At 39.7% G+C, this 27,799-nt stretch overlaps 1 protein-coding gene across 2 annotated transcripts; it reads left to right on the top strand.

Annotated features, from left to right (window-relative positions):
• Window positions 1-131: 131 nt before the first annotated feature.
• Window positions 132-27,530, top strand: Skp2 (S-phase kinase-associated protein 2, E3 ubiquitin protein ligase). Of its 2 annotated transcripts, XM_013018667.1 has the most exons (10): window positions 132-303; window positions 765-1,036; window positions 11,070-11,181; window positions 13,846-13,989; window positions 15,320-15,454; window positions 16,673-16,771; window positions 17,889-18,019; window positions 21,396-21,447; window positions 21,605-21,712; window positions 26,371-27,530. In XM_013018667.1, exons 1-10 carry the CDS (start codon window positions 260-262, stop codon window positions 26,582-26,584), a joined length of 1,311 nt encoding a protein of 436 aa, XP_012874121.1. In that variant the 5' UTR covers window positions 132-259; the 3' UTR covers window positions 26,585-27,530. The 2 variants fall into 2 exon arrangements, with proteins under 2 accessions (XP_012874121.1, XP_012874122.1); XM_013018668.1 differs by lacking the exons at window positions 132-303; window positions 765-1,036 and adding an exon at window positions 10,926-10,932.
• Window positions 27,531-27,799: the final 269 nt, after the last annotated feature.

Raw genomic sequence — 27,799 nt, 5'->3', positions numbered from 1 at the left:
GGTATGTGGTAGGCGGGCAAAACGGAAGTCGGAGTGAGCCAGGAGGCCAGGGAGGCGGGCTAGGAACTACAATTCCCAGCAGGCTGCGCGCCAGCAGTAGGCGGCCGCCGTGCGGGTGAGCGGGCCGAAGAAGTCTGCGCGCGCGGAGAGGATGGAACGTTACTAGAATTCTCGGACCAGGCTGCCGCGGCAGGGGCCGCTTGAGGGGGCCGCCACGCGAGTTGAGCGGGAACTGGGAAGACAGGTCGCTTTGTCACTAATGAACGAGTTTAAAACTCTCGAACCAGAGGACGCCATGCACAGGTAAGCCATTTGTAAAAAGCTGCCGAGCATGAATGGACCGTTGTAATTCTTTAGGCCGCTCCTCTGATTGCTGAGATTGTTACTGATGGTGGCTTGGCCTCGGCCTGGGGAAAGGACGGATGGATGGTTGGATGTGAAGTCAGCGTGCGAGTTTACTTGCCTTCCTTAGTTGGGATGGCCTGCAGCCCTTTTCCACCACTGATTTCCCTCCCTCTTTCCTCCTTCCCTCCAAGGGAAGAAATTCTCCAGGCCTGCGTGATCGTAAATCTAAAAGCCCTTTTGGTTCAGTTTTTTTCCCTTTTATTCTTCAAAATCTTGCTGCATCATTTTTTTAACTGCCATTTTAGTAGCTGTTGTGGATCTTTTCGACAATACATCACTTAATGCTTCTTTCATGCCTGCCTTGGAATTATTTAGGGATGTATTTTGAAAAGAAATGGGGGTCTTATGCCCTTCTACAGGAAGCATCTCCAAGAGATTCCGGATCAGAGTAGTAATGTTACCACCAGCTTCACGTGGGGATGGGATTCCAGCAAAACGTCTGAACTGCTGTCAGGCATGGGAGTTTCCACCCTGGAGAAGGAAGATGTGGACAGTGAGAACATCCCCCAGGAACTACTCCCAATCCTGGGCCACTCCCAAAGTCCTCAAAGGAAAAGGCATAAGAGCAAAGGGAATGACAAAGACTTTGTGATCATCCGTCGACCTAAACTTAATCGAGAGACCTGTCCAGGTAAGATAGAAGGGTAGCACTGTCAGTTAAGTAAAGAGTAGATTGAACCAAACATTTTGTTGACAAACCCTCTTTGGGAGATCTTTAGGAAATTGCCAAGTTCTAAAGTTATTTTGCAGTAAAATAAGACCAGTCATCATTGAAGCCTACCAGAATCTTCATAGCTATTTATGTTCTGGTGCACAGTTGACTTGAAACTTTTAACCTATGAGACAATATTCCTGTCTTTTTACTTAGAAGGGAATCTGCCTGCTCAAAGTTCAGCTCAGAGCCACTGATAAATGGAAACACAAACTATGTCTGTTTATAATTCCAGTGAGCTTTCCTGCTTTAGTCACTTTATTTGTAAATGGACTGCTAAACAAAATACTAATGTAAGAGGAGACTTATATCCCCTACTCCACTCCCAAAGAAGCATCTCCTGGGAAGTTCTGTCTCCATTTCCTTAGTGTTCCCTTTCAGTCACCTAACAGAAAAACTTACATCAGCTTTTCCCACCTCCCATATTCAAATCAATTGTTACATCTTTCCTCTTTTCTAGTATCTCTTAAGCACTCTATCTCTTGAATTGTAATAGATTAATTGCCCAGAAATAGAATGAATTAACTAAAACATAAGAACCACGTAATTACCCTTTTAAAAGGTCCACATTCCTAATAGGTACCTTCTGGGTGGATCAAAATCCTGTAGTAGCTGGACCCCACTGTCTCACACCCATAATCCTATCTACTCAGGAGGCTTGACGGCTAAGGATTATGGTTCAGAGCTAGCCTTGGCATGAAAGTTTGTGAGACTCCTATCTCCAGTTAATCACCAAAAAGCCAGATGTAAAGTTATGGCTGAAGTAGTAGAGTGCTAGCCTTGAGAAAAAAAAAAAAAAAACAGAAACAGTGCCCAATCCCCTCTCGCCCCCGCCAAAAAAAAAAAAAAGAATATCCTAGAGTACTCAAAACTATAAAACAAGTATTTGACCTGGTGGGGGGAAGGACGGTAATCAGTTTTTCTTGGTAGTAAGTCATTTAAAATAACAATTTAGCAAATATATTCTGATTACATACTATATGCTAGACACGATTCTAGTTGCTGTGGATATGTGGTGAGCAAAAAAACCTTTTCCATGGAGCTTCCAGTCTAGTTAAGAAACACAAACAATATATATGATATATGGTATGCTAGGATGAAAAATGCAAACTAAAAACAAAATAGAGTCCACCAAGAGAAGAAGCAGCCCTGGGGTAGGAAGGTAGATTGCGGTTTTAAACAGTATTGAGGGAATGCCTCAGTGCTCAATTGGACAGTGTCCTTTAAAAAAGCAGAGACCTGAAGTAGGCCTGGGAGTATGCCTTACAAATACCTTGAAGAAAAGAGCCTCAGGCAAAAGGATGAGCTATTGCAAGATCATGGGACAAGGATGAACAACAAGGAAGCCATATGACAATTGAGTGGCAAAGGGGAAAAAAGAGGCAAGTCAGGCAAGAAGTGGTGTTGAGCAGAGTTGTGGACCAGACTTGATGGAACCATTCCAGAGGACACAAGATAATGCTGAGACTAAAATAGAATGGGTCGTGGATAGAAGCATAGAGATTTTTTTAAGAGATGGTGGGAGAAGGGAGGAGCAAAAATAAGCAGTAGTGTTTATCCTGAATATAGCCTAATGTTAGAAACAACAGAATTACAGGATTGTTGAAATTATTCATAGAAGGAAGTGGTCAGTCTAAACTGAAAATAAAAGTGTGATGGATAAAATAGAGATGAAGATGAAAAGTCCTGCAGAGAGCCAAGGTAAATAATTATAGTCTTAAATTTTTATATTTGACTTGGCAGAAGAATAGATGAGTTTGGGTTGATTGCTTGCTGAAAATAGTTATTAAATTTTCTCAATCCTTTATTTGGGAAAGAGGGCCTTATCCAAATTACAGCAAAGGAGTCCTTATAAAGAATTAGATTAATGTTGGGCATGATGGTGCACATCTGTAATCTCAGCAACTCAGCAAGCTGAGGAAGAAGTATTTCATGTTTCTGCAAGCCTGTTTATAGCAAGACTATTTAAAAATGAAAACATAAATAAATAAAACAAAACAAAAATATAGCAAGACAGTAGCGGGGAGATAAGACAATCTGGGCTTTAGTTTCTATGAGCCTTAGTTTTTTTTTCCGCCTTTGAAAAGTAGTAATAATTGCCATTTCGTGGGTTTCTGTGAAGCTTAAAATGAGACTATGTGAAGCTCTTCGCATGCTGTTGGCAAGTATAATAGTATAAATAAAACTAGTTAACACTGGTCAACAAAATTTCTGACACCTGCTAGGGAAGTCAGCTGACTTGTTAATAATACTGACCTGAGTGCATAATGTTGTTAATCCAACTCTGTTCATATAGAGCTTTTATCTTTAAAAAGTTTCTGCTGTGTTTAGCATGTGGAACATGGTAAAAAGTATTTCCTGCTAAGGTATTTTGATTAAATGGCTCAGTGCTGATAGCTTTTGTGTCTGCTGTATGTCCTTTACATGCACACATACACATCTGTAAATAAAAGAGGGTGTCTGAAAAACAGACACAAGTATAAGGGATGGATCCTGCCTCCTAGGGATTTGCAAGTCAAGTTGAAAAGAAAGGACCAAAGTAAAAGCAGCAGCTCACACACAGCTTGCAGTTATGTGTGACTAGGAGCAAAGGAGTAGCTCATACAGCAAGGGCCCCTAGAGGCCAGAGGGAGAGAGGGCCTTGAGCAAAAGTTACTCCATTCCCACTGGGGTAGATGTGAATAATCTTCTCACTCAGCCATGTGAATAATCTTTCCACTCAGCCAAAGTGGAAGTTCCAAAAAGAGAGGTCTTGAAAGTGGTACAGTCAGTTTGACTGGATTATAATATTGACCCTAAAATTGTATGTTTGAAGTAAGAGGCACAGGAGACAAAGGGGAAACAATAGCATACATGTGTATGTGCCTGGACTTAGACAAATGTGATTGGTCCTTTGCTATGGATGAAAACTGGGCTCAGTGATACAGCATAGACAGCTGTGGAAAGCAGTTCTGATGGGCTCCCAGAAGCAAGCCAAAGCCTCCAGTGTTGGTTGGTCCTCATTCAAAGACCTTTTGTCTGCAGTTGTCGGGACAGGTGGCTGGAGTTCTACTAGGATTAGGATATGATAGGCCGCATCTGCTGTGCATAGAGATCTGATGACTGGCTCTGGGATTTAAGTTTTGTGGGTTCTTTGCTAAACAGGCTTTCCCTGTAAGCCCCAATCCAGCCTCACAGCTGACATCTGAATTCCACTTCATCCTCTTCTCTTAATAGTGGAAAATTAAAGCTGTTCTGTCAGCCTAGACCAGAACAGGTCTCATTGGCCCTTGGGTGAGCATATGGAAGATGTTGAAAGGAAACAACCAATAACAAGCAGAAAGAGGACAGTCACACTTATGATCATTAAGAGCTTATTCTCGGCCCTTTGACAGGCGTTGGCCATGAAAATGTGGTTGAAATAATTTGTTGATCAGTTCTTCTATGGCTCTTAGCCTGCTTAAAATTCTAGGCCAGACAAAGATTCTCAGATTGGAAACTCTGAGGTTCACAATATATCATAAGCCCCCAAGGGAACTTGTTCAAAGTGCAAAATTCCTGAGATTCTGATCCTAGAACACTTGAGCCTGGGTATCCTGACTTAATATCCTCAGGGAAAACATTTTTAACTTTTTTAATTAGCAAGAAATATGTTTTATGCTGAAATCCTGGATGTATATCCCCAAGTTTCGTAGAATATATTTCCCCTTATTAAGATGTTTTCTGTTACAACAGATGTCTATTCTTTGACATAAAATACTAGTTAAGCTTATTAAATTGATTTCTAAACCCATCAGTAAATCTCAACTGATAGTTCCCCTACCCCAGTTCTGTAGGAGTCTTTATGAGACCTTTCCAGTTATTGAGCAATATTGTAGAATTGAGAATATAGTAAGGAAGGTTTAAAAAAAAAAAAAGATCCTGCTCTTACAGAGCTTACTTACTATAACTTATTTCTCAGATCTCAATTTCTTTCTTTCATTGCACATCTTTTCATCCTTCAGGGTGGAGCAAGTCTTTCATAGAAATATAAGATTGTGCTGGGAGCAGTGGTTCAAACCTGTAATCCTTAGCTGCTTGAATGATAAAGGTCAGATTATAGCTTTAGGCTAACCTTGGACATTAAGAAAAAAAATACAAGAGATTTCATCGCAATCTGTGTCTGAACAAGGTAGCCTTCTCTTTGTCATCTCAACCTACTGGAGAAGCACAATGGCTGGGTGCAGTAGGCTCTGCTTTTCATCCCAGGAACAAAGGGAGCACAAAGACGAGGATACAGGCCAGTTGTGGACCAACAAAAAAAAAATGTATCTCAAAAAGAACCCACCAACCAGTGCTAGGGGCTTACAGTTGTAATCCTAGCTATTCAGGAGACTGAGATCTGAGGATCTTGGTTTGAAGCCAACCCCGGAAGAAAAATCCATGACTTCATCTCCAGCTAACCAGCAAAAAGCCAGAAGTTGAGCTAAGGCTCAAGTGGTAGAGCACCAGCCTTGAGTGAAAAAGCCAAGTGAGAATGTGAGTCCTTGAATTTAAGCCCCATTCTCTACCCCCCCCCCGCTCTTAAAAAATAAAAAACTAGTAAGAGGCTAGAGGTTTGCCTCAAGTGGTAGAGCACCTGCTTAGCAAGCAGTAGGCCCTGAATTCAAAATCAGTATCCACCTCCCCCCACCCCCCCACTCCCAAAAACAAGAGAAATGAAGGAGAAATTAAAGGTTTAAGTATTGTAGGGTTGAGGAATGCACGAGACCCCTATTTAGTTTTGCCTTTTTTCTGTTTTTTTTTTCTCACTACCAAAATATAAAATAAAGAAATAAAAGCCTGCACAATCTTGTGTTTTCTCTTTGTTTGTGGGAAGAGGAAAGTGAACTCATCCAGGATAGTAATCTGTGTAGTTGACCAGATAGGAAGTGTGACACATTATTACCTAAAAAAAGGCCAGCAAAAGCAATAATGAAATGATCCCCCCCCTCCTTAAAAAGTAAAGACAAAACAATGAGTAGCAAGACCTCAGGGCCTCCTCCTGCAAGTATGATTTGATTTTTGATACCTACAAGAATAATTTATTCTCATTTTACTTTGTTTTTGAGATAGGGTCTTACTATGGAGTCCAGGAAGCAAAGGCTAAGACTCACATTTCTCCTGCCTTTGCCTCCTAGAGGCTGAGACTAAAAGCCCAGGACCAGTTTTAAAAGTCAAAATGGGATATATTAGGATTAGCAATTTGAATCTGAGTGCAATAGGTGATGTTCTGAGAAGAAACAACTAGTCACATAGGTGAGTTAACACTGATGGGAGGATCAAATAGTGGAAAATGTTCCTTTCCAGAAGAGTGTGAGAGGCATGGGAAGTGGTGGGTTACAGAGGTGAGAAGCTGGGTTTGTCTCAGGAGGAATTAGAAGCAGTGCTGGTTGGGTGAGTATGACCACTAGCAAGCCCAGTATATGGCCAATTTTCCCTTTCTGAAACACACATGTTTCAGTGCTTTGCTTTCCTGTTGGGACACTAAAGCCCTTGAGCTTAATCATTATTTCCCTTCAGGTGTGCTGGTGTGCAGTTTTGGTGATTTCACCAAAGCAAGTAGAGGAAAGACCTCGATTTTTCCTTCTCTGCAGACAAACTAGGCAGCAATATAGTCAAGAATCCAGGAAACTGATGGCTGATGTTCTGAGAATTAGATATGGCAAGTAAAATTGGATTCAGTATATACCTGCCTGAATACCAGCCACTATCACAGCTATTAAAGAAGGTTCTGTCCCCTCTGCTGGGATAACAACCAGTTCCAGATTGATTTAGCTTCATTCAGGACCCCTACAAGTTGGATTCCCCTGTATAGATGGCTGAATGGAGCTCTGCACACTTTGCTTATAGCTGAGGCTGTGCATGTCCTGGGCCATTGTTCCTCCCATTTGATGGTGAGCCCACTGATAGCTCCCAACATCTTTATTTTACTTACTTTTCCCTCCATCACTCACTTGCTATCTGATGATTCCGGAGTTAAGTCTGGATTTCTTGCCAGCTTTTCTAAACTTGCACAATAAGCAAGCACTAAGAACAGAGAACATGGATACACATTGCAGTCAGACTTGGATTTGAGTTTCTACTCTGCCTCATGTTCACTAGACTCCTCCCTTTTGTCATATACTATCTTCTCTTGAAGTTCCTTTCCCCTTCTCCCAAAGGCTGTTTCATCCCCTCTATATGCCAAGAGTGGTAGGATCTTCTTGGCAGTGTCTTCTGCTATCAGATAAGCCATCAAACTCAAGTCTTGTGAATCTGCAACCTCAATTTGAGGCATGGAGTTTGGAAACCCAAGTTTGTCTTTTGGCATTGCTACCCAATTTGAGTTGATGTCACATTGGTAAAAGTTGTTTAACTCCACTAAGGTAACTGTCATTAGGTTTAAAATAGGAATACTAATAATTAGTATTCAAGTTGTTGCATAGATTAGTATCTTTGTGCTTTAATAAATGCTGATAATTTTTAGAGCATCCAATAGATGGCGATTTCTATTGTTAAATATTTATTTAATAGTCCATCTCCCAGTGAGATCATTGGGTAAGGCCTAAGGCTTACACCTTAGCTTCCAGCTCTACTACATTTTTCAGGCACCCATGAAGTGTCGCAAGTGGAATAAGAGGTCAGTGACAATACTGGTCCTGAGAGGCCAGTAGTCTTGCATATGTTTCTGATAAAAGGTCAGCATTCTTCTCTAGGGTTTTTATCATTCCTTTATACATCCATTGGGTAATTTCTTACATTCAGTGCTAGTTTCTGTTGTAGGCATCATTCCTGTAGTAAATTGGTCAATGATGGTTAGCCATTTACACTAAGGCAGTTAGCACATTCAATGTTTGTGAAAAAGTGAGTTAAAAAGCATAATGCATGTAACAAATATTTTTTGAAAACTAGTTATATGTCAGGAATTACACATCACTGGGTATGTAAACCTGGGCATAGGGCTTTACTGGTGACCTGGTAATGCTTATTAGAGCAAGTGCTCTTTCAGCTGAAATGTGGGGGGAAAGTAGGAGTTGGGCAGGTAAAGACATGTTGCTGCACAAGCCCTCCTGACTGTGGACTCTTCTGCGTGGCTCTTGCCTGAGTTTGTTGGCTTCTGCATTCATCACTAGCATTTTACCTTTTTCCTGCTGCTCTTCTATTTTTTTCCTTATTTCTTCCCAGTAAAAAAGTACTAAATTTGTTCGTTTATGTCATTTGTGCCTCTGCTGCCCTGCCATATCTCAGCAAGCTTTTCTAATTTCCTTTCCTACCTGTGGAGGTGGTGGGGTGTTTCATCAGTGGCCCTGGAAGTGCACCTTACCCTCAATGCTTAAGGTGTTTGTTCTGTACACAGAAGTGACTGCTTGGGAGCTTTCTCCAGACGGGAATGCTGGGGAGTTAACCTTGTTTGAATTCACAGTCAATGACTGACAGACACTGATAGATTCAGTTATCAGCAGCATGCCCTGAGGTGGAATAGCTGTGACAGGTTCCAGATAGTCTCCTGAAGGCTTCGGAAGATTTGAACCCCTGGTTACTCAGTACAACAACCTGCTTATTAAACATGACTCAACCTGACTTGTTCCCTTCAATGTCTCTGTTTACTTTTTTTTTTTTTTTTAGTACTTTCTGACTTTCCAGATAAACTAGTTGGAAGTCAGAGCTTCAGAACCTGCTTCTGGCAATCTCAGGCTTAGATGGGGGTAGATATAGGGTCTGGGTAAATCACACTGCAGAGATGAGAAAGTTAAAGAAGAGCTTGAGAAAAGCCTATCTTTTGACTTTGATTTGGGGGACAGGCAGGGACCCAATTTAAAAAGCCACTGTCACCTTAGATTCTATAGACATGGGGTGACTAGTCCAGAAAGTTTGCCATTCTGAGGAGCCTTGGCATAACCTCCAAGCTGCCTTCCCAGGTTGAAGGATGTGGTTAGCATGCATGATCTACCATCTTCATTGTGCATGCAACTCTCAGGGCCTCAGTTGGTGCTTTAATTTTGTCCTCTAAAAGAGGGTCAGGCATTGATGTAGCAAGTGGCTGTTTTCTGCTCCTTTTTAAGTAGGGGCCACTAGCTGCAGAAAGGCCCTGTGACCACTTCTTCCCTGTGTGTTCTCATAGCTTGTTATGGCACTTCATTGAAATTTCTTATCTGTCCTCAAGCTCTGAGAAGAGTGAAGATCAGCACTTCTCTGTTTATCCTTGCATCCTTAGAACAGGCCATCAGCATATTGAACATGTTGGATGAATAAATGAATGGACCAGATTTTAGTTCCTAGAAATACAAGGAATGATTTTTTTTAATCAGATTCTTAAGCACTTATGGACAAGTAGGGGCCTACTCAGTAAATAATGGAATCACGGCACTGAAGTGACTGTATTTTGTCATGTCCTAAGAGACCTTTGTAGGAGTAGGACTTTTTAATACTTTGATTTTTAAAAGAACAGCAGCCAGAGGAAAGCGTAGCACATAGACTATTGAGATGTGAAGCAAAATGACTATTCTAAAAAATTACAGAAAGCTCCACATTACTGGAACACATTTGTAGAAAAGGAATCCAGAAAAAAATGAATTGGGCTCTAGCATGAAAGCTTTAGATGTCATGCTAAACAGTGTGGACTTAGGTTAAATCTTTGAAGGTTTCATTGAAGGGTTTTAATTGAGGGAAGGAAACAATTATCTTAGACTGTTCAGGGATGCTGCCAAGACAATAGCTGTAATATTTGTTACTTTCTTCAATGTTTTTTTTTATAGTACCTTCATTTTCCTTTACATAATTCCTGGCACAATGTATCTGCTCTGTAAATTCTAGTAGTTTTTAATGGGCAAGAGTCAGAGCTTATCACCAGACTTAGCATCTCTATAGATTACTTTAACAAGACAAAGATCACTGGTCTTTCTGTGTCCACCTTTCTCTAAATTTACAATAGCCAGGGGGAGCCTTTTAAAACTTAAGTGAAATCTTGACATCTCTACAATCTGAATTCTTTAGTAGTTCCTTGTTAAGATTGGAACCAAAGCCTAGAGCCTCACTGTTACATAGAAAGCTTCCATGACACCAGCCCTAATACCAGACTAATTCTCGTTTTATCATTACCCTCTCAAGCAGTTCCTCAGATGAGACCCATCTCATGGAATGCACCCAGATGCTCACAGGGCTCATTCTGTCACTTGGTTCAGTGATCAGTCTCAGTGAAACAGTCTCAGTCAGGGCTTTGCCTTAACTGAGTGCAAATGTAATACCTGTCTCTGACCCATAGTATCACCCTTACCTGGGTGAACTATTTTTGCATAGCACTTATACATTTCAACATACTACGTAATATTTATATTTTGTGTTACCAATCCCACTCACTAGAATCTGTGCTCTATGAAGATGCAAGTTTTTTTTCTTTGTTTTTTGGTGTTTTGTTTGTCCATGGTGGAGCTTAAATTTAGGTCCTGGGCACTGTCCCTGAGCTTTTTTGCTCAAGGCAGAGCTCTACTTCTGGTTTTCTAGTGGTTAACTAGAGATAAAAGTCTCACGACTCTCCTGCTCCAGCTGGCTTCAAACCATGGTCCTCAGATCTCAGCCTCCTGAGTAGCTAGGATTACAGGCGTGAGCCACCAGCACCTGGCTTGTATTCATTTTTTTAAAGGTAGGTTTTACTGTGTAGCCCAGACTGGCCTCGAATTTGTGATCTTACTGCCTTTTTCTCCTTGCCCACAGTTGGCAGTCGGAGCTGAAAGGAAGAATGATAGAAAAAATATTCCAACTTTTCATTTCTCACTGCTGACAAAAGATGATGTTCACTTGAGAGTGAAGAGAAAGTGGGTCATGTGGAAAAAATAACTGTGAGGATGAAGAATTCGGTTTGTGTTAAGCCCCCTTTAAGTGAACAATTAGATGTTCTTCCTGTACTGGGAGAGACTCAGTAGACCTGACAGGGAAGAATGGTGGTGGGCAACTTTACTTCTTTGTCTCTTCTCAGGTGTTTCCTGGGACTGTCTTCCTGATGAGCTGCTCCTGGGGATCTTCCACTGTTTGTGCCTCCCTGAGCTGTTGAGAGTCTCTGGGGTTTGTAAGAGATGGTATTGCCTTGCGTGAGTATTTTTACCTGATTTGGTGGTAGGGAAAAGGAAAGGTACATATTCATTTTAGTCTGGTGAATACAGCATCTCCAGAGAAACTAGATATCTTCCTCTTTTTATTCAAGTCCTCATTTCACAGTGGGAGACAGGGTCTTCTATTAGTATAAACTTACATCATTTTGTTTGCCTATATATCAGCTGGTGTTTTTTTCAGCAGCATGGATGGTGACCTGAGAAAGCAGTAACAGGGCTGAAGCAAGAAAAAGTTGACTTTCATTTTTTTCCTCTTTAGTGCAGAGGATCAAACCTAGTACCTCATGCATTCTAGGCAAACACTCTAGACTGAGTTACCTCACTAGCCCCAAGATTCTGTTTTTCATATGGAACTTTCTCTCCTTTCCAACCTTCCCCAATCATCCCCCTTCCTTAGGCGGCTGCCCCGACTTTACTATGTGTTTGGAGACAGTCTATCATGTCTTCTCTCCGTACATCTAGAACTCCCCTGTGAGGCAACAGAAGCTGCCTGCCTTGGAAATAACACCACAGATAGTTGCCATCAGGTTGTCTGGAAGGCAAGGAGGTTTGGCAGTGTTATTGACTGTCGTAATAGTGGCTAAGTGTCGCAGCCACATCCAAAAGACCATTTTGAATTTCTTTTTCCACTAACTATGCGTTAGTCTTCAATCTGTTTTTTTAAAAAGATCCTTTTGTATGTATTTATAGTTACATGATCTTTTGACACAATAGAGGTAGTAAAAATGGTTACCATATTCAAGAAAATTAGCATTCTCTTCATCTCATATAGTTACCTTTTGTGTGTGTGTTTGTGTGTGTATGTATGTGTGTCTGTATGTATGTTTGTGTATGTGTGTGTGTGTGGCTAAAGTAGGTAGAATACACTCATTTACCAAAATGAAGAACAGTGTATTCACTGCTAGTTCTCACATAGAACATTAGCTGCCCATCCTCCATAAGTGCTGCTTTGCATCCTTTGGCCAGAGTCTCCTCCCAAATCCCCTTAATCTTCACCTCAGTTGTCATTAAAGTAGTAGCAGCACTTTTTTTTTAAAATTTTATTTTATTTGTGAACATGCTGTACAGAGGAGTTACAATTACATGGGCAGGATAATGCGTACATTTCTTACCAAGCATTGCAGCCTCCTCCTTTGTTTACCCTTAGTAGCAGGCACTTTTAAAGCACTTTGTGCCAGGGGCTATTATCAGTTTGTTCCTTAATGGGGTCTTAAATATGCATATGTTCTCAGTTTAAGAGATGAAGAAACCAGAGGGTCAGAAGTAAATTAGGAAATGAATGGTAAAGTAGAAGTCAAATGTCTGGTTAACTCTACATCCTCAACCATGTCTTGTTACATTTGGCTTGGATAGCTCAATTTGTCTTCCTGTGTATCTTAAAGATACAGGTGTTTGTTTTTGTTTTCAGTGGGGGGTGGGGAGAGGGGGAGTCAGTTGTGGGACCTGAACTCTGGGCCTGGGCGCTGCCCCTCAGCTCTTCAGATCTACCACTTAGGCACAGCGCCACTTTCAGCTTTCCACAGCGCCACTTCCAGCATTTTCTGCTTATGTGGTGCTGAGGAATTGAACCCAGGGCCTCATGCATGCAAGGCAAGCACTCTACCCTGAGCCACCTTCCCAGCCCAAGATGCATGCTTTTTTAAGAACAAGGTGAATGTTACAAAACTTGTTCCAGATTATTACAGAATGATGGGCACACTGTGTTTTCATCCTTTCAAGTAGAAACAAGAGCCATGAGATCTGAGATAACCAGAGCATGATAATGCTCTCATTTTCTCTAAAGAAGATCGCTCTCTTAAAAATACCTTATCTCCAGTCTACATTTTTAGTAATAAGGGTCAAATCATATATTGACAATTTCTATATAGCATATTATTTAAAAACCCAGCTGCCAATGAGAGCATTTCTATCAAGCACTGTTAAAACATTTTAGAATACCTAAGCGTTTAGACTGTTTGTTCATGAGTTTATACTTCTGGTTACTCTTTTTCTATTTGAATTAATATGTAGATGTTAAACTCTTGTGTTACTCAATCCAATTTTGGAACCTCCCTTTTTGTGTACTTTATTGAGAAACATTTGTCCAGAATCTACTGTTTTTCCCTCTTCCTTTCACATTTAGACAAACACAAAGTCATGTGACCAAAGCATAGCTGACGAGTGATTTTTTTTTTTATCTATGACAGCTGTAGATCCAATAAAATGCTGCTGTCTTTCCCTTTTTGTGTCATTTTGAGTAATTGAGAATTCTGTGCCTAACACAAGTAGCAAATAGAATCATTGAAGAACTTTCACATCTACTTACATAGTAATAATTAGTTAAGCAGTTTGAATAGACATTTTAAATGTCTCAGTTAAGCTGAATTCTGGAATTTTATTCTCTGACCATTGGCAGTACTAATTTTAACTTTAGGCCATCTAATTTGGAAATAAGTAAAGAAAGAGGGAAGGTTATCCATGTTACAATTAAAAAAAAACAGTAGTTTCTTTAAAGTAAAGCTGGTTGCAGTCTACTTTGAAACAAAAGTTCCTGCAGAATTTGCTTCCAGGGGATTTAGTGGCTATATCCTGTTGGTCCAGATTTGAGGATTCCAGCGATCACCGTAACTGACTTACTGAATCAGGTTCTTCCCTTTTTTCTAGGTTTGATGAGTCTCTCTGGCAGTCTTTAGACCTCACAGGTAGAAATCTGCACCCGGATGTCACTGCTCGGTTGCTGTCTCGAGGGGTAATTGCTTTTCGTTGCCAACGATCATTTATGGAGCAACCATTGGTTGAACATTTCAGGTAAAGAAGAAAATACCCTAGAAAAGTTTCTAAATCTCAAGGTAGATTTAGATCAACTCTTTTTTTCTTCTTTATTCAGTCTGCCACAGGCCATCTTCGCAGTATGGGTATTAGTTACATATGATGCCATATGGCCATTAGGTTGAAACAGGGCACAGGTTTTGGTGACACTGTTCCCATTTTAACTCAGGGTTACTATGGTGCTCTTCCTGGTGTATCTGAGGATTGGGGGCAGAGCTCAGTAGTAGAATGCTTACATAACATCCATAAGGCCTCAGGTTGAATCCCCAGTACCATAGCTGGGTGCTCAGCACATGAGGACAGTGACTCACAAGCAGAGCCAGACTGCCATATTCTTTTGTTTCTGATTAATCAGTGGGAAGGGTATTTCCAGATTTGTAGTGTGATTTTCTGTCCTAGTGTGGACCAATGTGCAACCTAAAATATGCCTTCATGTTGTTACTGTTTTTAAGTAGTTGTACAAAGAAGTTTTACAAAGGAGTTTCAACTCAATATGTCATAATGAACCCAGTATCACCCCTTTCATCGTTCATCATTCTACCCCATCTTTATGAACTAAAAATGTTTCTGTGGTGTTGGAAATTACTCAGTACTAAGGAAGAGTGCTAATACTTGAGTAGTACTAGATAAGGAAGAGAAAAATAAGTTGAAGACATCAGACAAAAGAAATGTATTTATTACCTGACTTACAAAACAGTAACTCCTCTGAACATCACCTTTATAATAACAATTTGAAAAAACTACCGGTCCCATCATTCCTTCTGACTCTCCCTGTGTGTGATTTCTTTTGTTCACATCAGGATTTGTTTCTGGCTTCTTTTCTTCTTAATGCACATGCTGATCTCAAAGTATGTACTGTACACCCACCTCTACTCAGAAGCCTCAAATCTTAATGTGTAAATCAGCCCTGTCTTCAGAACTCCTATTTCTTTTACCTACAGTCTTCCACACGTGAAACTGTTCCAGGTACCTCAATGTTAGCATATCTAAAATAAAACTTGGCCTCCCTCGCTTTCACTGTCTTCAGTTTAGAAAATACCACTTTCGCTACCGACTCACCCTGTCAGAAACCAGGTGTCATGGCTTAATCTCCTTGTCTCATAATGTGCTCAGTAGTTTTCTAGTTGGGTCGATGTTGGAAACAACATCCTCACTTGAATTTTAAAAATGGATGAGAATGGGAATTCACTACCAGCAAGTCTGTGTATGTAGAGTCTTGTTAGTGATTGGTTGCTCATTTGGGGGGAGGAGGGAGTCAGATTTGATCTGGTTGTTCTTATATGAGCTTTTTTTCCCCCTCCTTATTCAGCTCTTTTCGTGTACAGCACATGGATTTGTCGAACTCAGTTATAAATGTGTCAGCTCTTCATGGTATTCTGTCTGAGTGCTTCAAGTTACAGAATTTAAGCTTGGAAAGCCTGCAGCTTTCGGATCCCATTGTCAAGTGAGTGGCAGCCAGAGCATGAGACAGTTGTTTTATGTGTGTTATTTTGTTCTCTACGTATGACTATCCAGATAGACATGGAAAATATATCTTATAGCCTCCAACTTTTGCAGAACTTTCCAGACTCATTCAGGCAATAAAAGTTGGACTCTACACCAGATTCTGTGGTAGGCCTGTAGAGAAAGAAGGCTGAACTGTGTGGCCCACGCCTCAGTCATGAGTGAGGCAGATAATTAGAGTCCAGTATGTTTGTTAAATGCGTTAGTGATTGTGTGGCAACACGCAGGAGGCCTAATTAAATTTAGGGAGGATAGCCTTCTCAGAGGAAGTGACTAGTAAGCAAAGGTATTAAAAATAGTCACTTCAGAGATCTCCCAAGATAAAAGAAGCAGTTGGAATCTTGTTTCTAAACTGAGAAGTAGCTGGAAGTTTGCTGTAGTATGGGACTCAGGGGTGAAGAGAGGCAGGCCACGTTATACTGAGCCTATATGGCAGACCAGAGAAGTCCAGGCTCTGGTTGACGCTGAAGAAACCATCTCAGAATAATGGCTCTTAATATCTAAGCTTCTCTACAAAGGAAAATTAAGAATATTACAGATGAGAAATACATAACTAAAATGAACCTTGTGACTTTAAACTTATGGGCAACGGGGCTGGGAAGATGGCTCAATGGTAGAGCGCTTGCCTTGCATGCATGAGGCCCTGGGTTCGATTCCTCAGCACCACATAAGCAAAAAGAAAAAAAACGGAAGTGGTGCTGTGGCTCAAGTGGTAGAGGGCTAGCCTTGAGGTGAAGAGCTGAGGGATAGCGCCCAGACCCAGAGTTTAGGCCCCACGACCGGACCCCCCAAAAAAAAAATAAAAATAAATCAAATAAATAAATTGTGGGCAAAATTATTTCCAGTGTCTTTTTTTAATAAAGGGCACATGAATCAATATTTCTTATGCACTTAATTCTGTGCTGTGCTATGCCAAGTCTTCCATTGCATTGTATCATTTTAATCTCATTAACAGCCCTCATTTGATACACTGTTTCATTTCAAAGATGAGTAAACTGAGGGAAAGCACCCCCCTTTGATGTCACAGTGATAATGAAATATAAGTTTTAAACTTGATTCTCCTGTCAGCAACTTAGTTTTAGCCTGTATTTCTCTGAGTAAGTGTTGATCAAATAAAAATGCTTTCTCACTGTTCCTCTGGCATTTTTCTTTTTTCTAGTCAGCTTGCACAGAACTCAAACTTAGTGCGACTAAACCTCTCTGGGTGTTGGGGATTTTCTGAATCTGCCCTGAAGACTCTGCTAAGCAGCTGTTCCAGGTAGGAGAAATCTGTCACTTGGTTATAGAGTTCTTGTAGCTAATGCTTTAGTGTCTCACATCTGAATCATTGGTGAACTTTTTGAGCTGTTCTTAACGCTCCATGTTCTTTCTTTTCATGTAACTTTCTGACTAAACTCAAAAGCCAAATACTATTTGGAAGGGAGAAGGATTTGTTTAGTAGTCCTCATTTCCTGCTTGTTACTATGAAAATAAGGAGTAAGAAACCATGTGTTTAGCCCAGCGTAGCTGAAAGAAGTGTGATTATACCTATCTATACCAGCAGGTCTTTGCCTATATTACCTATAGAACTTTCAGTTTGGATCAAATATGTTACATTGTAAGTATAAACCATAATAAGTGTGGTGACTCCACTTCCAATCTTTAATAATAACACTAGAATCATATTGCTGAGTGAGAGGATACTTGTTTTCTAGAACACACAATACAATGTATATGTTCGTTTGCTTAATGGGTTTTTTGGTCTCCATGTTACAGTCTTTGTACCCATTCCTCCTCAAGAGATCTGTTGAAGCAAATTTCCTTGGGGTTAGAATGGTATAGGGAAGACAAAATGCAGAGTACGACATTTAGTCAGCAGTTTATTGTCTTTGGAACCCTGCCCTGCCTGTTCCCACTAGCTCTGTTAGTGGAGGCAGAATTAAATGAGAATGGCTTCTTGCAAAGTCTGCATCTCTTTTATCAAGAATCCCAGTTCATTCTACTGGTTTTATGAAACATCTTGGGTCATTGCTCAGTCTCTATGACTGTTTGGCAGTTACCTGAGTGGTTTGAGAAAGAAAACATAACGTTAGAATTTCTACCTCCAGTCCTACAGTGGGGTGTGTCTTCCAAAGGAGGAGAGAAAATTCTCCTTCATTTCTGGAAAGGAAAGCATTTCCTGGGCTTTTCATTCAGATCTCCGGCACCTTTCAGGACAGTTGAGACGGGAGAATGTTAGGAAGTGAGAACCTTAGAACAGAGATGTGGTTCATGTAATGATAAGGAATTCCTGGATCTTTGTAGTCTCCCCCCACCCCACACCTCCACCCACAATGTAAGGCAAACTCCTTGTATGATGGATGGGCTCATGTTTTCCTTACTACTCTTTTGTGCAGACTGGATGAACTGAACCTCTCCTGGTGCTTTGAGTTTACTGAAAAGCACGTGCAAGTGGCTGTGGCACATGTGTCAAAGACTGTCACCCAGCTGAATCTTAGTGGCTATCGAAAGAATCTCCAGAAATCAGGTAGAACTCCTGGGCCTCAGCGGATGGAATTTGAAGTGTAATCACACATCTGATGGATTGAGCATAGTTCTCTTCTATATACGTTGTTTTATTTAGTTCAGTGTACGTGTTACTTCCATTTTACAGCTGAGGAACTGTTGATCAGAAGAATAAAGGTAAACAGTTTGTGAGCTGGAGTCAAGAGGGTGAAATCAAATCAAGCGGATGGCTCACACCTGTCATCCTAGAAAGTGGAGATTAGGAAGATCATGGTTTCAATCCTGCATGGGCAAAATATTAAGGAGATACCTCCCATTTTAACAAACCATATGTGATAGTGTACATCTATAACACTAACTAATTGAGATGCCATCAGAGGATTATAAGATAGGACTTTTTTTCCTGACAGAAAAGGAAAAAAAAATACAGGAGTGTTGGAGTCATTGTTAGAGAACTTAAAATACCAACATTGGAAGCACAGGCTATGCGTTCAAACCCTAGTACTACAAAAGAAAAATAATAATAATGGAACAAAGGTAAGGGAAGAAGGAAGCAAGGAAATAAAACTATACTTTAAAATATTTGCCTAAAATTTGTAGGTAAAGAATTACTTTAAATCAACTAAATTACTAGGCAAAACTCCAATATGAAAACATATTGCCTTTCCTTCATCCATGGATTCAACCAACAGCAGGTCAGTAATGTTCCGGAAAACAATAGTATCTATTCTGAACAAGTACATTTTTTCTTGGCATTATTTCCTAAACAATATAGTATGCAAATTCTTAAATAGTATTTACATCTTGAGACACTAAAAGTAATCTAAAGATGACTTCAAGCATACAGGAGGGTATGTAGAGATTATAAACCAGAAAGCACTACCCAATTTAATGTAAGGGCCGTGAGCATCCTGGTTTTCTGTATCTACAGGGGTCTAAAGCCAATCCCCCTTGGATGAAAAGGGTGATTTTATTTGGTGTGTGGTTCTCAACTGGGGACAGTTTTTCCTGCAAGGGGACCTAAAATAATGTCTGGAGAGAGTTGTGGTCACAGCTGTCAGGGAACTGCTGACATCTAGTGGGTTGCAGCGGAGTAACAAGGAATCTGGCCCCAGATGTCGGTGCCAGGGTCAAGGTTGAGAAGCCCTGATAGAGCCCTGTTCATAAGTTTGTATTTATAACTGAATTCTGTCTGCAAATAACTGAATTCTGTCTGCAAAGGCAGTGATGTTTCTTCCATGGACACAGGCATTTGAAACCTGGGATAGGTAGCAGTTCCAGTCTTTACACACATTGATGTAACACTGAGAGAATCTGATTTACAAAGATAAGTGACTGCAAATAGAAAAGTTCAGTTTTTTGTTTTTAAAACAACTTTATGGCAGGCACTGGTTGCTCACGTATATAATCCTCACTACTCAGGAGGCTGAGATCTAAGGATCTCAGCCAGCCCAGGCAGGAAAGTCCATGAGACTCTTATCTCCAATATTACAAAAAAAAGCTGGAAGTGGCATTGTGGTACAACTGATAGACCACTAGCCTTGAGCAAAAGCAGCTCAGGGACAGCTCCCACGCCAAGTTCAAGCATGACCAGGCAAAACAAAACTTTATAATCTCCACTTATATTCAGCCTAGGCAGTACCAAAAAAAACCCTATGTAATATGGTGACTTATATCAATCCCATGTTCCTGGTGGTACTAGCTCATTTGAGTGTCGATGTGTTCATGTTTAAGCTTTTATTATGGTTAGAAGTTTGAATCAATATTTACCAATATTTCTCAACATTTAACTAGTATGTAAAAACTGGGGCTTGGTTTGTCCTCTGATAAGATACATTAGGCTTTAATAAACAATAGCTAGACTTGAATGAATGGCCAGAGATTGGAGCCATTCATTGCCTATGCAAGAACTCAGCTTTGCACTGCCATTCAAATGTCTGCTTAGTGAAACTAGGGAAACATGTTCTGTAGAGGTCTGTATAAGCTTTAATCATATTTTACTCCCTCCCTACCCCTACTTAATTTTATTTTCCTTTTAAACATTGCTTTAAATCTGAGTTTAGTATTATACAGTCATTATAAAAAGTACATGAAACAAAAAGCAAAACAAATCAGCAGTGAGCAGACTTTCTAAGCATTATGGAAGGCATTGCAAATTCAAGGAGGAAACATCAGCACAGTGGGCTAGAAGGGACTACTCTTACATGGAAGGAATGGTCCAAGAGACTGAAGCAGAAGCCTGATTGGAGGAGAAATCCACAGGGACTTGTAAAAGAACATTTTGCAACCAAGGGCCACAAGTCTAGTGGCCTTTGATATGGAAGAGGCAAGGGAAAGAGGAGACAGCCATGGGCTCTGAGCCCAGACAGAAGCCATGGAATACTCTGAACTAATCGATGTGATCAGACTTACCTTGTGAAAGGCTCACTCTAGTACCAAGTTGAGAAAACAATGTCAGGAATGAAAGTGGAGAGGACAGTTAGGAAATGAGGGTGGTAGCTTTGTAGGTGCTAAGAAATGGTTGAATGTTAAACACATTTTAAAGCCAATATAAAAAAGATTTTGTGACAGATTGGATGTGGGAAGTTAGGTGAGAAAGACTTCAGGGAAGGGATGAAATTAGGGGAGAGGCTGGATGTTTGCTTTTAGACATAAATTGGAATGTCTGTTGTACATCCAAGTAGGAATGTTGAGGAGACACTTGGAAAAAAAGCAAGTCCCCCAAGAGGGACTAGGAGATGGATAGATCACTTGGTAGGTAGGTAGGTAGGTAGGTAGGTAGGTAGGTAGGTAGGTAGGTAGGTAGGTAGATGGATGGATGGATGGATGGATGTCAACAGCATCAGTAAAATTTGCCTCATTTCAAATAAGTAACTTTTATTAATTGATTTTTCTGATTACTTAGTAGCTTGGGTTGACTTGTATTTTTGCATTAGAGCTTTTTCAATATATCTAGAATTTATTGGGATATATTATTTGCATTAGAGAAATCATTTTCCTGTCATGGTATACTGCATTGATTTTTAGTAATCCAGAATTTCTTTCACTGATTTGAAGAGTCAAGTCTATATAGTGTTAGCTTTTGCTTTTTGCTATTAGGAATGATCCTTCCCCACTTTCTTTATTCTTTCAGTCATTCACTGATACATAAATAAGCTGTAATTTGTTAACCATTTTACACAATTCTTTTAGCATTTCCAATAGGTTTTCATGAGATCTCTTAAATTTTCTATGTAGGAAATTTTGTGTGCCCTTCTGATCACTTTGGCTTTTTCTAATAATTTCATCTCTAACTGCCCTTGTCCAGACTTTCGGCACTGTGTTAAAAGATGTTCTTAACAGCAGATATTCTTGTCTTGTTCTTCATTTGATAGTGACCATCACATTTGTTTTCCTAGATCTTTGTACCTTAATTAGAAGATGCCCCAACCTTGTTCACCTAGACTTAAGGTATTATTTTTTTATTAAGTTCATATCAAATGTTGAAATTTTATGATTGCTCATTAAATGGGGGAAAGATCTTAATTTTGAACGGGAGGAGTTAAAACAGTAGTATTCTCCATCAAGGAAGGACAAGTGGGTCTAAATCTCTTCTGTTCTTTTACAGTGATAGTATCATGCTGAAGACTGACTGCTTTCCAGAATTTTTCCATCTCCACTACCTCCAACACCTCTCACTTAGTCGGTGCTATGATATCATACCTGAAACTCTACTGTAAGTATGTTACATTATCATGCTAATAAGAGGGCAAAGACCAGCAAAACTACTACGTAGTGTTAAAAGCCATTATTATTAATAGCAGACGTTTGTAATGCAGATGTTAGTATTAATGTGTCACAAACTGGATAAGAAAGTAGCTAAATACAAGACCATGGCAGTTTTGCTTGAAATGTTGGGTAAACTGAGACTGGAATGGCAACGTCATTAAGCATTTATTATTTTACTGCCAGCATTACATCATTAGATTGCTGTATTAGCCTCTGCAAAAGACTCACACTAGTAGTAGAAGAAAGTCCTCATGAGTGTCATTGTGAACACAGAACCCAAGTGTTTGGGTTTGCTTTGGTTTTCCAAATTTTTCAATTAACTGTAAGTGATTTCAAAAGCTTTCATCTGTGCTTAGAGAAAAAGTTCTGTAATGGAGTGAGGAATTTCCTGGTCGTCAAGGAGGATGAAGAATCAAAGCCTTCTATGAGTAGATATAGTATATTGGGTCCTAAAAAGTAAGATGATTCATCCAGGATTGATGGTGAGTCTATCATCATCTCTTTATAAAAATAAGACTTTCCTTAATCCCTAAGGGCCATGACATTATTTTCTAATGCTAAATGCAGAGCAATTCCATTGAAAACCACAAGAGGTCAGTGTCTTTTAATCAAGTGCCCTACCTATTAGGGTCAGTCTGCTCAAGTGAGGCTGCTATGCTCAGCACTATCACATGACAGTCATTTAGCTTCAGCTTCTTACCCAAGAAACATGATGACAACGAATGTGTCCAGTCTTCAAATCAATGGCTTGGATCTTATAGTTTCAACCAATTAGTGAATAAATCAGATACTTATATGCACAAATTAACTAGAAGAATTAGGAAGTCTGGCATAATTAATCATAATTAATTTCAGTTAATCTCAGGAGGACCTAAGTATCTCAAATTGTTTCCTATAAAGGATACTATAATTTACTTGCATAACTCTGAAGTGCTGGGATCTAGGTTTGTATTCATGGAATTCTTACAATTCCTGCCTGTCTTTTCTAGTATTCAGAGCTTTTAGCTTTACTCAAAAAGGTGTCTTTCCTCTGCCTAGAATCTAGGCTGTCCCCTAGGAAGTGGAGATAATTCTTTTCTTTTTTCTCAACAGATCTGTCCATATGTCTTGTTTTGTTCCTTGGCTTCAGAATGAAGCTTAACAGGTGATAGACCAAATGCTTTTCCTCTAGCCAGAGGCAAAGGGAAGGCTGTGTGCTCTTGCATTTTATTCTTGTATTACTAGATACAAGAATACACATGGAATGCCTGCTAGTAATCCCACAGCCAGTGTGAACTGATGGTGAAGAATGATGAAGACATAGGCCTGAGTGTCCTGTCTACAACATTATCTCTCATTTTCTAAATCTACCTTTGATAAAAGAAAAACAACTATTAAGGGTTTAAGCATATCAAAACCTCAGAATAGAGAGCAAAAATATGCTCTCTTTGAACTTTAAGAGTATTTCTTTAGACACCATATAAATACTGTCATGATTTATACTTTAAACTTTTTACATAAGTTTGTTGGCACCCTATCCAGAAGTATCTCAGATTCCTTTGCATCATTCTGGAAGCTGATGTATTTGAAATTCATAATAAAACTTCCAGGGCAGGGAAGGTGGCTCAGTGGTAGAGTGCTTGCCTTGCATGCATGAGGCCCTGGGTTCAATTCCTCAGTACCACATAAGCAAAAAAGAAAAAATCAGGAAGTGGCGCTGTGGCTCAAGTGGTAGAGCGCTAACCTTGAGCTGAAGAGCTGAGGGACAGCGCCCAGGCCTAGAGTTCAGGCTCCACAACCAGACCAAAAATAAAAATTTAAAAAATTTAAAAAAAAACTTCCAAAGAGCCTTAGTAATAATTCCTAGCAAACTAGCCATCTTATGCTATAGAAGGATATTTCTTATCTCAGAAGAATGATAGTAAAATCTGAATGAATGTCTTTTTGCTTTAATAGTATTGTTTTAAAATAAAACTATAGATTATTCCTCCATTGTTGTATTCTCTTCTTTAATCTTATTTTGTGTGTCTAAACTTTTTTCTAATTATACCCTCTTTCTCATTAAAGTAAGAAACCCAAGCTAGAGAGAGTAAACTGATAGAAGATAAGGAGAGACTTAAAAATTCCTGTTAGAATATGTAGTTAAGGCATTTTAGATTTTGTATTTCAGGAAGACAGGCTTATGTAGATGAAATGAGGAGTAAACCTGAGTGTTTACAAATGTCTTTTGGGTGCAGGGGGTGTTTCATTTGTTCCTTTGAAGCCCAGCTGGCCTCAAATTTGTAATCCCCCCATTTCAGCCTCTTATATAAACATGCTTTGTTTACTAAACTGGAAAAAAAAAATCTGAAGACATTTGTCAGTATCATTTTAGAGTTCTTAAGCTAGAAAGGTCTGAAAATACTTCGTTCCTGTTTTGTATCCTTTCATTTGATTTCCAGTATCTTGTAACATCAGAGATGTTTGTAAATTTTTCTGTCATAGATACATACTAAGAGGCAGGGGTTTTTTTAATCTTAAAATCTGAAGACTTTCTGGTTCTTGACCCATCAGCCCTTTCTCTGCAGCTCCCTTGTCACATGTAACTTGGGAGAGTGACATGTGATTTCCTTCCCAAAGCTGTTGCAAGAATATTTCCTCCTCTGTCATCTGCCATATCCCCTCCTTTTCTTACTCCCACTCAAAGCTTCTTTTGAATACTCCCCACTGAAGCATGACTTACAACTTGGCTGCTTTGGATATCCTGGAACCAGGATCCTCCTAGGTATTTCAAGATTCTCATACACTCAGATTTCACATAAGAAGGCTTGAGAGCTTGAGATTGGAACAGGCTTGCTCTCATCTAAAGTGGTAATAAGTATAAACTGCTGGCTGGGAATGTGGCGTAGTGGTAGAGTGCTTGTCTAACATACATGTGGCACTGGGTCTCAAGTGGTAGAGCACTAGCCTTGAGAAAAGGAAGCTTAGGGACAGTGCCCAGGCCCTGAGTTCAAGCCCCAGAACTGGCCCCCAAAAAAAGGATAAACTGCATGGATCATTGCTTTTCTTTTATACTGCTTCTACAATACAGAAACGAATAACTGCAACCTGTTCCAATTCATTTTCTTCCATTTATTTTGCCCTCCAGCAATTACTGCCCCATTCTGAATAAGCAAATTTATTTGAGTAGTGTTTTTCTAAATTACTCTTCATCTTGTATTCCACTAACATATATTAAACATCTGTAGTAGTTAAGATATTATGGAATGTAGAGTAACACACTTAGAGGGGTAGTGGGAAGATGGGAGGTTAAGGTTCAGCATAGGTTTTAGGCCCCCCGAACAGTGGGTTCCATAAGTAGAGAAAGCATGTACGCAGGCTTTCTTTAGGAAAATACCTTTGATGTTCATATATGGAACAGGCTGGAAAGAAGACCAGTTGGTGGCTAAGTAGCACTTACAAGCCTAGTTTCCTTGAATAATTATTGACAGTGTTAAAATAGAAAGGTTGCTTCTGACTCTAGACCATTGAGGTGTTCATTGATCTGCAGCTGGATTTTGTTGAAATTTCAAATAAATGTTCCCCTTCCTAAGACTTTGTACTGTGTGTCCCAACCTGGAGCAAATACAGAAGACATGAGTTTCTGGGCCTACTGTTGGCAAAGTCAACAAGTATTGACTTGAGAGAAGCAGGCTATAGGTTTTTGTTGGGAGGGAGTTGTTCGTTGTTTTTATGAATCAGAATACCTAAGACGATGGCTGGTCTGTCTGACAAGGGAAACATGGTAGTGTGTAGAGAGATGAGAGTGTGTGAATGATGGGTCACCCCTTTTTCTGGTTGTACCCAGCTACATCACCCTATCTAAAATATCTTAGCAAAGTTGCTGAGCGCCTGTGGCTCAAGCCTATAATCCTACCTACTCAGGAGGCTGAGAGCTGAGAATGGAGGAAGGAAAGTTCATGAGACTATTATCCCCAATTACTAAAAACCAGAAGTGGAGCTGTGATTGAAATGGTAAAGTACTAGGCTGGAGCACGAAAGCTCCGGGACAGGGCCCAGGCCCTCAGTTCAAGTTAAGACCAGCACACACACAGACACACACACACACACACACACTCACAAAATCTTAGTGATGTCACTGACAGGTTTCATTAGCCATAATAGACTTGTTAACTGTGAACCACCATTAAGAAAATAACCCTGTCAACTTCTGATGAGCAAGAGCCTGCAAATAAAGGTGATGTTTACATCCTTAAATTGTACATAATAGGTAGTATTTACAACTCATAGCAACAAAACATTTACCATCACTAGCTTTCCTAGCCCAAAACACAGTAAACTTGTCAGATTGCTATGTACATACAGAGTTGGGAAAAGAGAAGCCAATACAGTTAGGTTTTAGTAAGTGTTCCAGTGAGTTCTAACGTGTTGGAAGCCTCAGCATTGAAATGCAGAGGTGTTTCTGATTGCAGTGTGGGTCTAGCTTAAAGGCTTCTGCATCCATGTTTAATGTTTGCTATTTCGTCAAATCATTTATCACAAGTTGTTTCCTCAGGTTACATGGCTTTGGAACAGATTGTGAACACTAGACTACTCAAGCAATTTCCTGACTTAGATACTCAAAGTCTCCTTTTTTTCCTTTTCCAGTGAACTTGGAGAAATTCCCACATTAAAAACACTACAAGTTTTCGGAATTGTGCCAGATGATACCCTTCAACTGTTACGGGAAGCCCTTCCTCACCTGCAGATTAATTGTGCCTACTTCACCACCATCGCCAGGCCTACTGTTGCCAGCCAAAAGAACCAGGAGATATGGGGTATCAAGTGTCGATTGGCCCTGACAAAGCCCAGTTGTCCATGAAGTGCTATTGCAGGGTAGTACCTCGCATTTCTTTGGAATGGGAACATAGGCAGGAAGCCAATTGCTGGAACATTTGGCTGGTTTTGTTACTGGTTTTCCCTTAGCCTTCTTCCTTAGGTGTTTAAAGGGTCATTTAAAAGGGACAACTATAAAGTGTTACTTTTAAGCTTCTGTCAGTTCTATGCCCAGAAGAGCCTAAAGTTATAAGGCTTTGGGAGTTTTGGAAGAGTGAGCCTTTGATTTTAAAGTAACCTTATTAAAAAGTGAAATTTGACCTGACTTGTTAAGTACCCTTGTGGTTAAGTCTACTTAGGATGAAACTTCAAATTTTCCACCAGCTAATTTTCATAGTCTTAGTAGTAACTTTTGCCTACTTTTCAGTATTGCTTAGTACAACATGGCAAGGAAGAATAATAAACTGTATTTTGTTAGTTGACAAGGGAAAAAAAGGGTTCATAAGATAGTAGTATTTAAGGCAGATCTTTTCTGGGGATTTCATTTGAAATTAATTTCACAGAAAGAGCCCCTTATAATTCACTTCAAATTCTAAAATAAAAGCAAATAAATAAATGGCCAGAAGAATAGAATTGGTAGAGAACTGAAGGCTCAAGAGGTAGTTTTTGAAGGGAGGTCAGTCTGGTATTACCTCTTTATGTTTAAGGTGCTATGTTTCTAGAATTCCAATTAGGTAAGAAAAAATCCTTGTGGTTTTCTAATTTTATTATCCAATTATTTTAACATAATTTTTAAGATGACTTGCTTTATTTTAGAAAGGTGGTTTTATCCTAATCAGTATCTTACCTAGTCTTCAAGTTGGACGGAAGATTCTGAATTGATATTGTCTGCTGTTTTCTTTTAATGCTAAAATTGTTTTTGTATTATTCTAGAATCAAGTATTTTAAATTCGTTTTCACAGTAATTGCTTGAAACTACTCATCAGGTTACTGGACCTAAAATTCTTAAGAACTTCTTGTTCTTTATGTCATGAATGCACACTAGAGGCAGGTACATGTTTTGCCCAGTTTCTGAGCATTCTGCACCTGCATAAGATTTTAAGACTCAGGTGTTGAACCATTCAGTAGGATGGATTTTTTTTTTAAGAAACCTAGTGCACAGTAGCAAAAAGACCTAATTATGTTTTCTGAAAATCATAATAAAACTAGTTTTGTAAATCATTGATCTCATATGTTCTAATGCCAAAACATTTCTATCAAC

The sequence above is a fragment of the Dipodomys ordii genome, unplaced genomic scaffold (genome assembly GCF_000151885.1).
Source record: "Dipodomys ordii isolate 6190 unplaced genomic scaffold, Dord_2.0 Scaffold41, whole genome shotgun sequence".
Classification (NCBI taxonomy): domain Eukaryota; kingdom Metazoa; phylum Chordata; class Mammalia; order Rodentia; family Heteromyidae; genus Dipodomys; species Dipodomys ordii.
This window is presented reverse-complemented; position numbering and strand designations above follow the sequence as displayed.

Coding starts and splice junctions, on each gene's coding strand:
- Skp2 (XM_013018667.1), top strand. CDS start 260: ATGAACGAGTTTAAAACTCTCGAACCAGAGGACGCCATGCACAG. Junction 1,037..11,069: donor TAATCGAGAGACCTGTCCAG/GTAAGATAGAAG, acceptor GTCTCTTCTCAG/GTGTTTCCTGGGACTGTCTT. Junction 21,713..26,370: donor ATCATACCTGAAACTCTACT/GTAAGTATGTTA, acceptor TTCCTTTTCCAG/TGAACTTGGAGAAATTCCCA.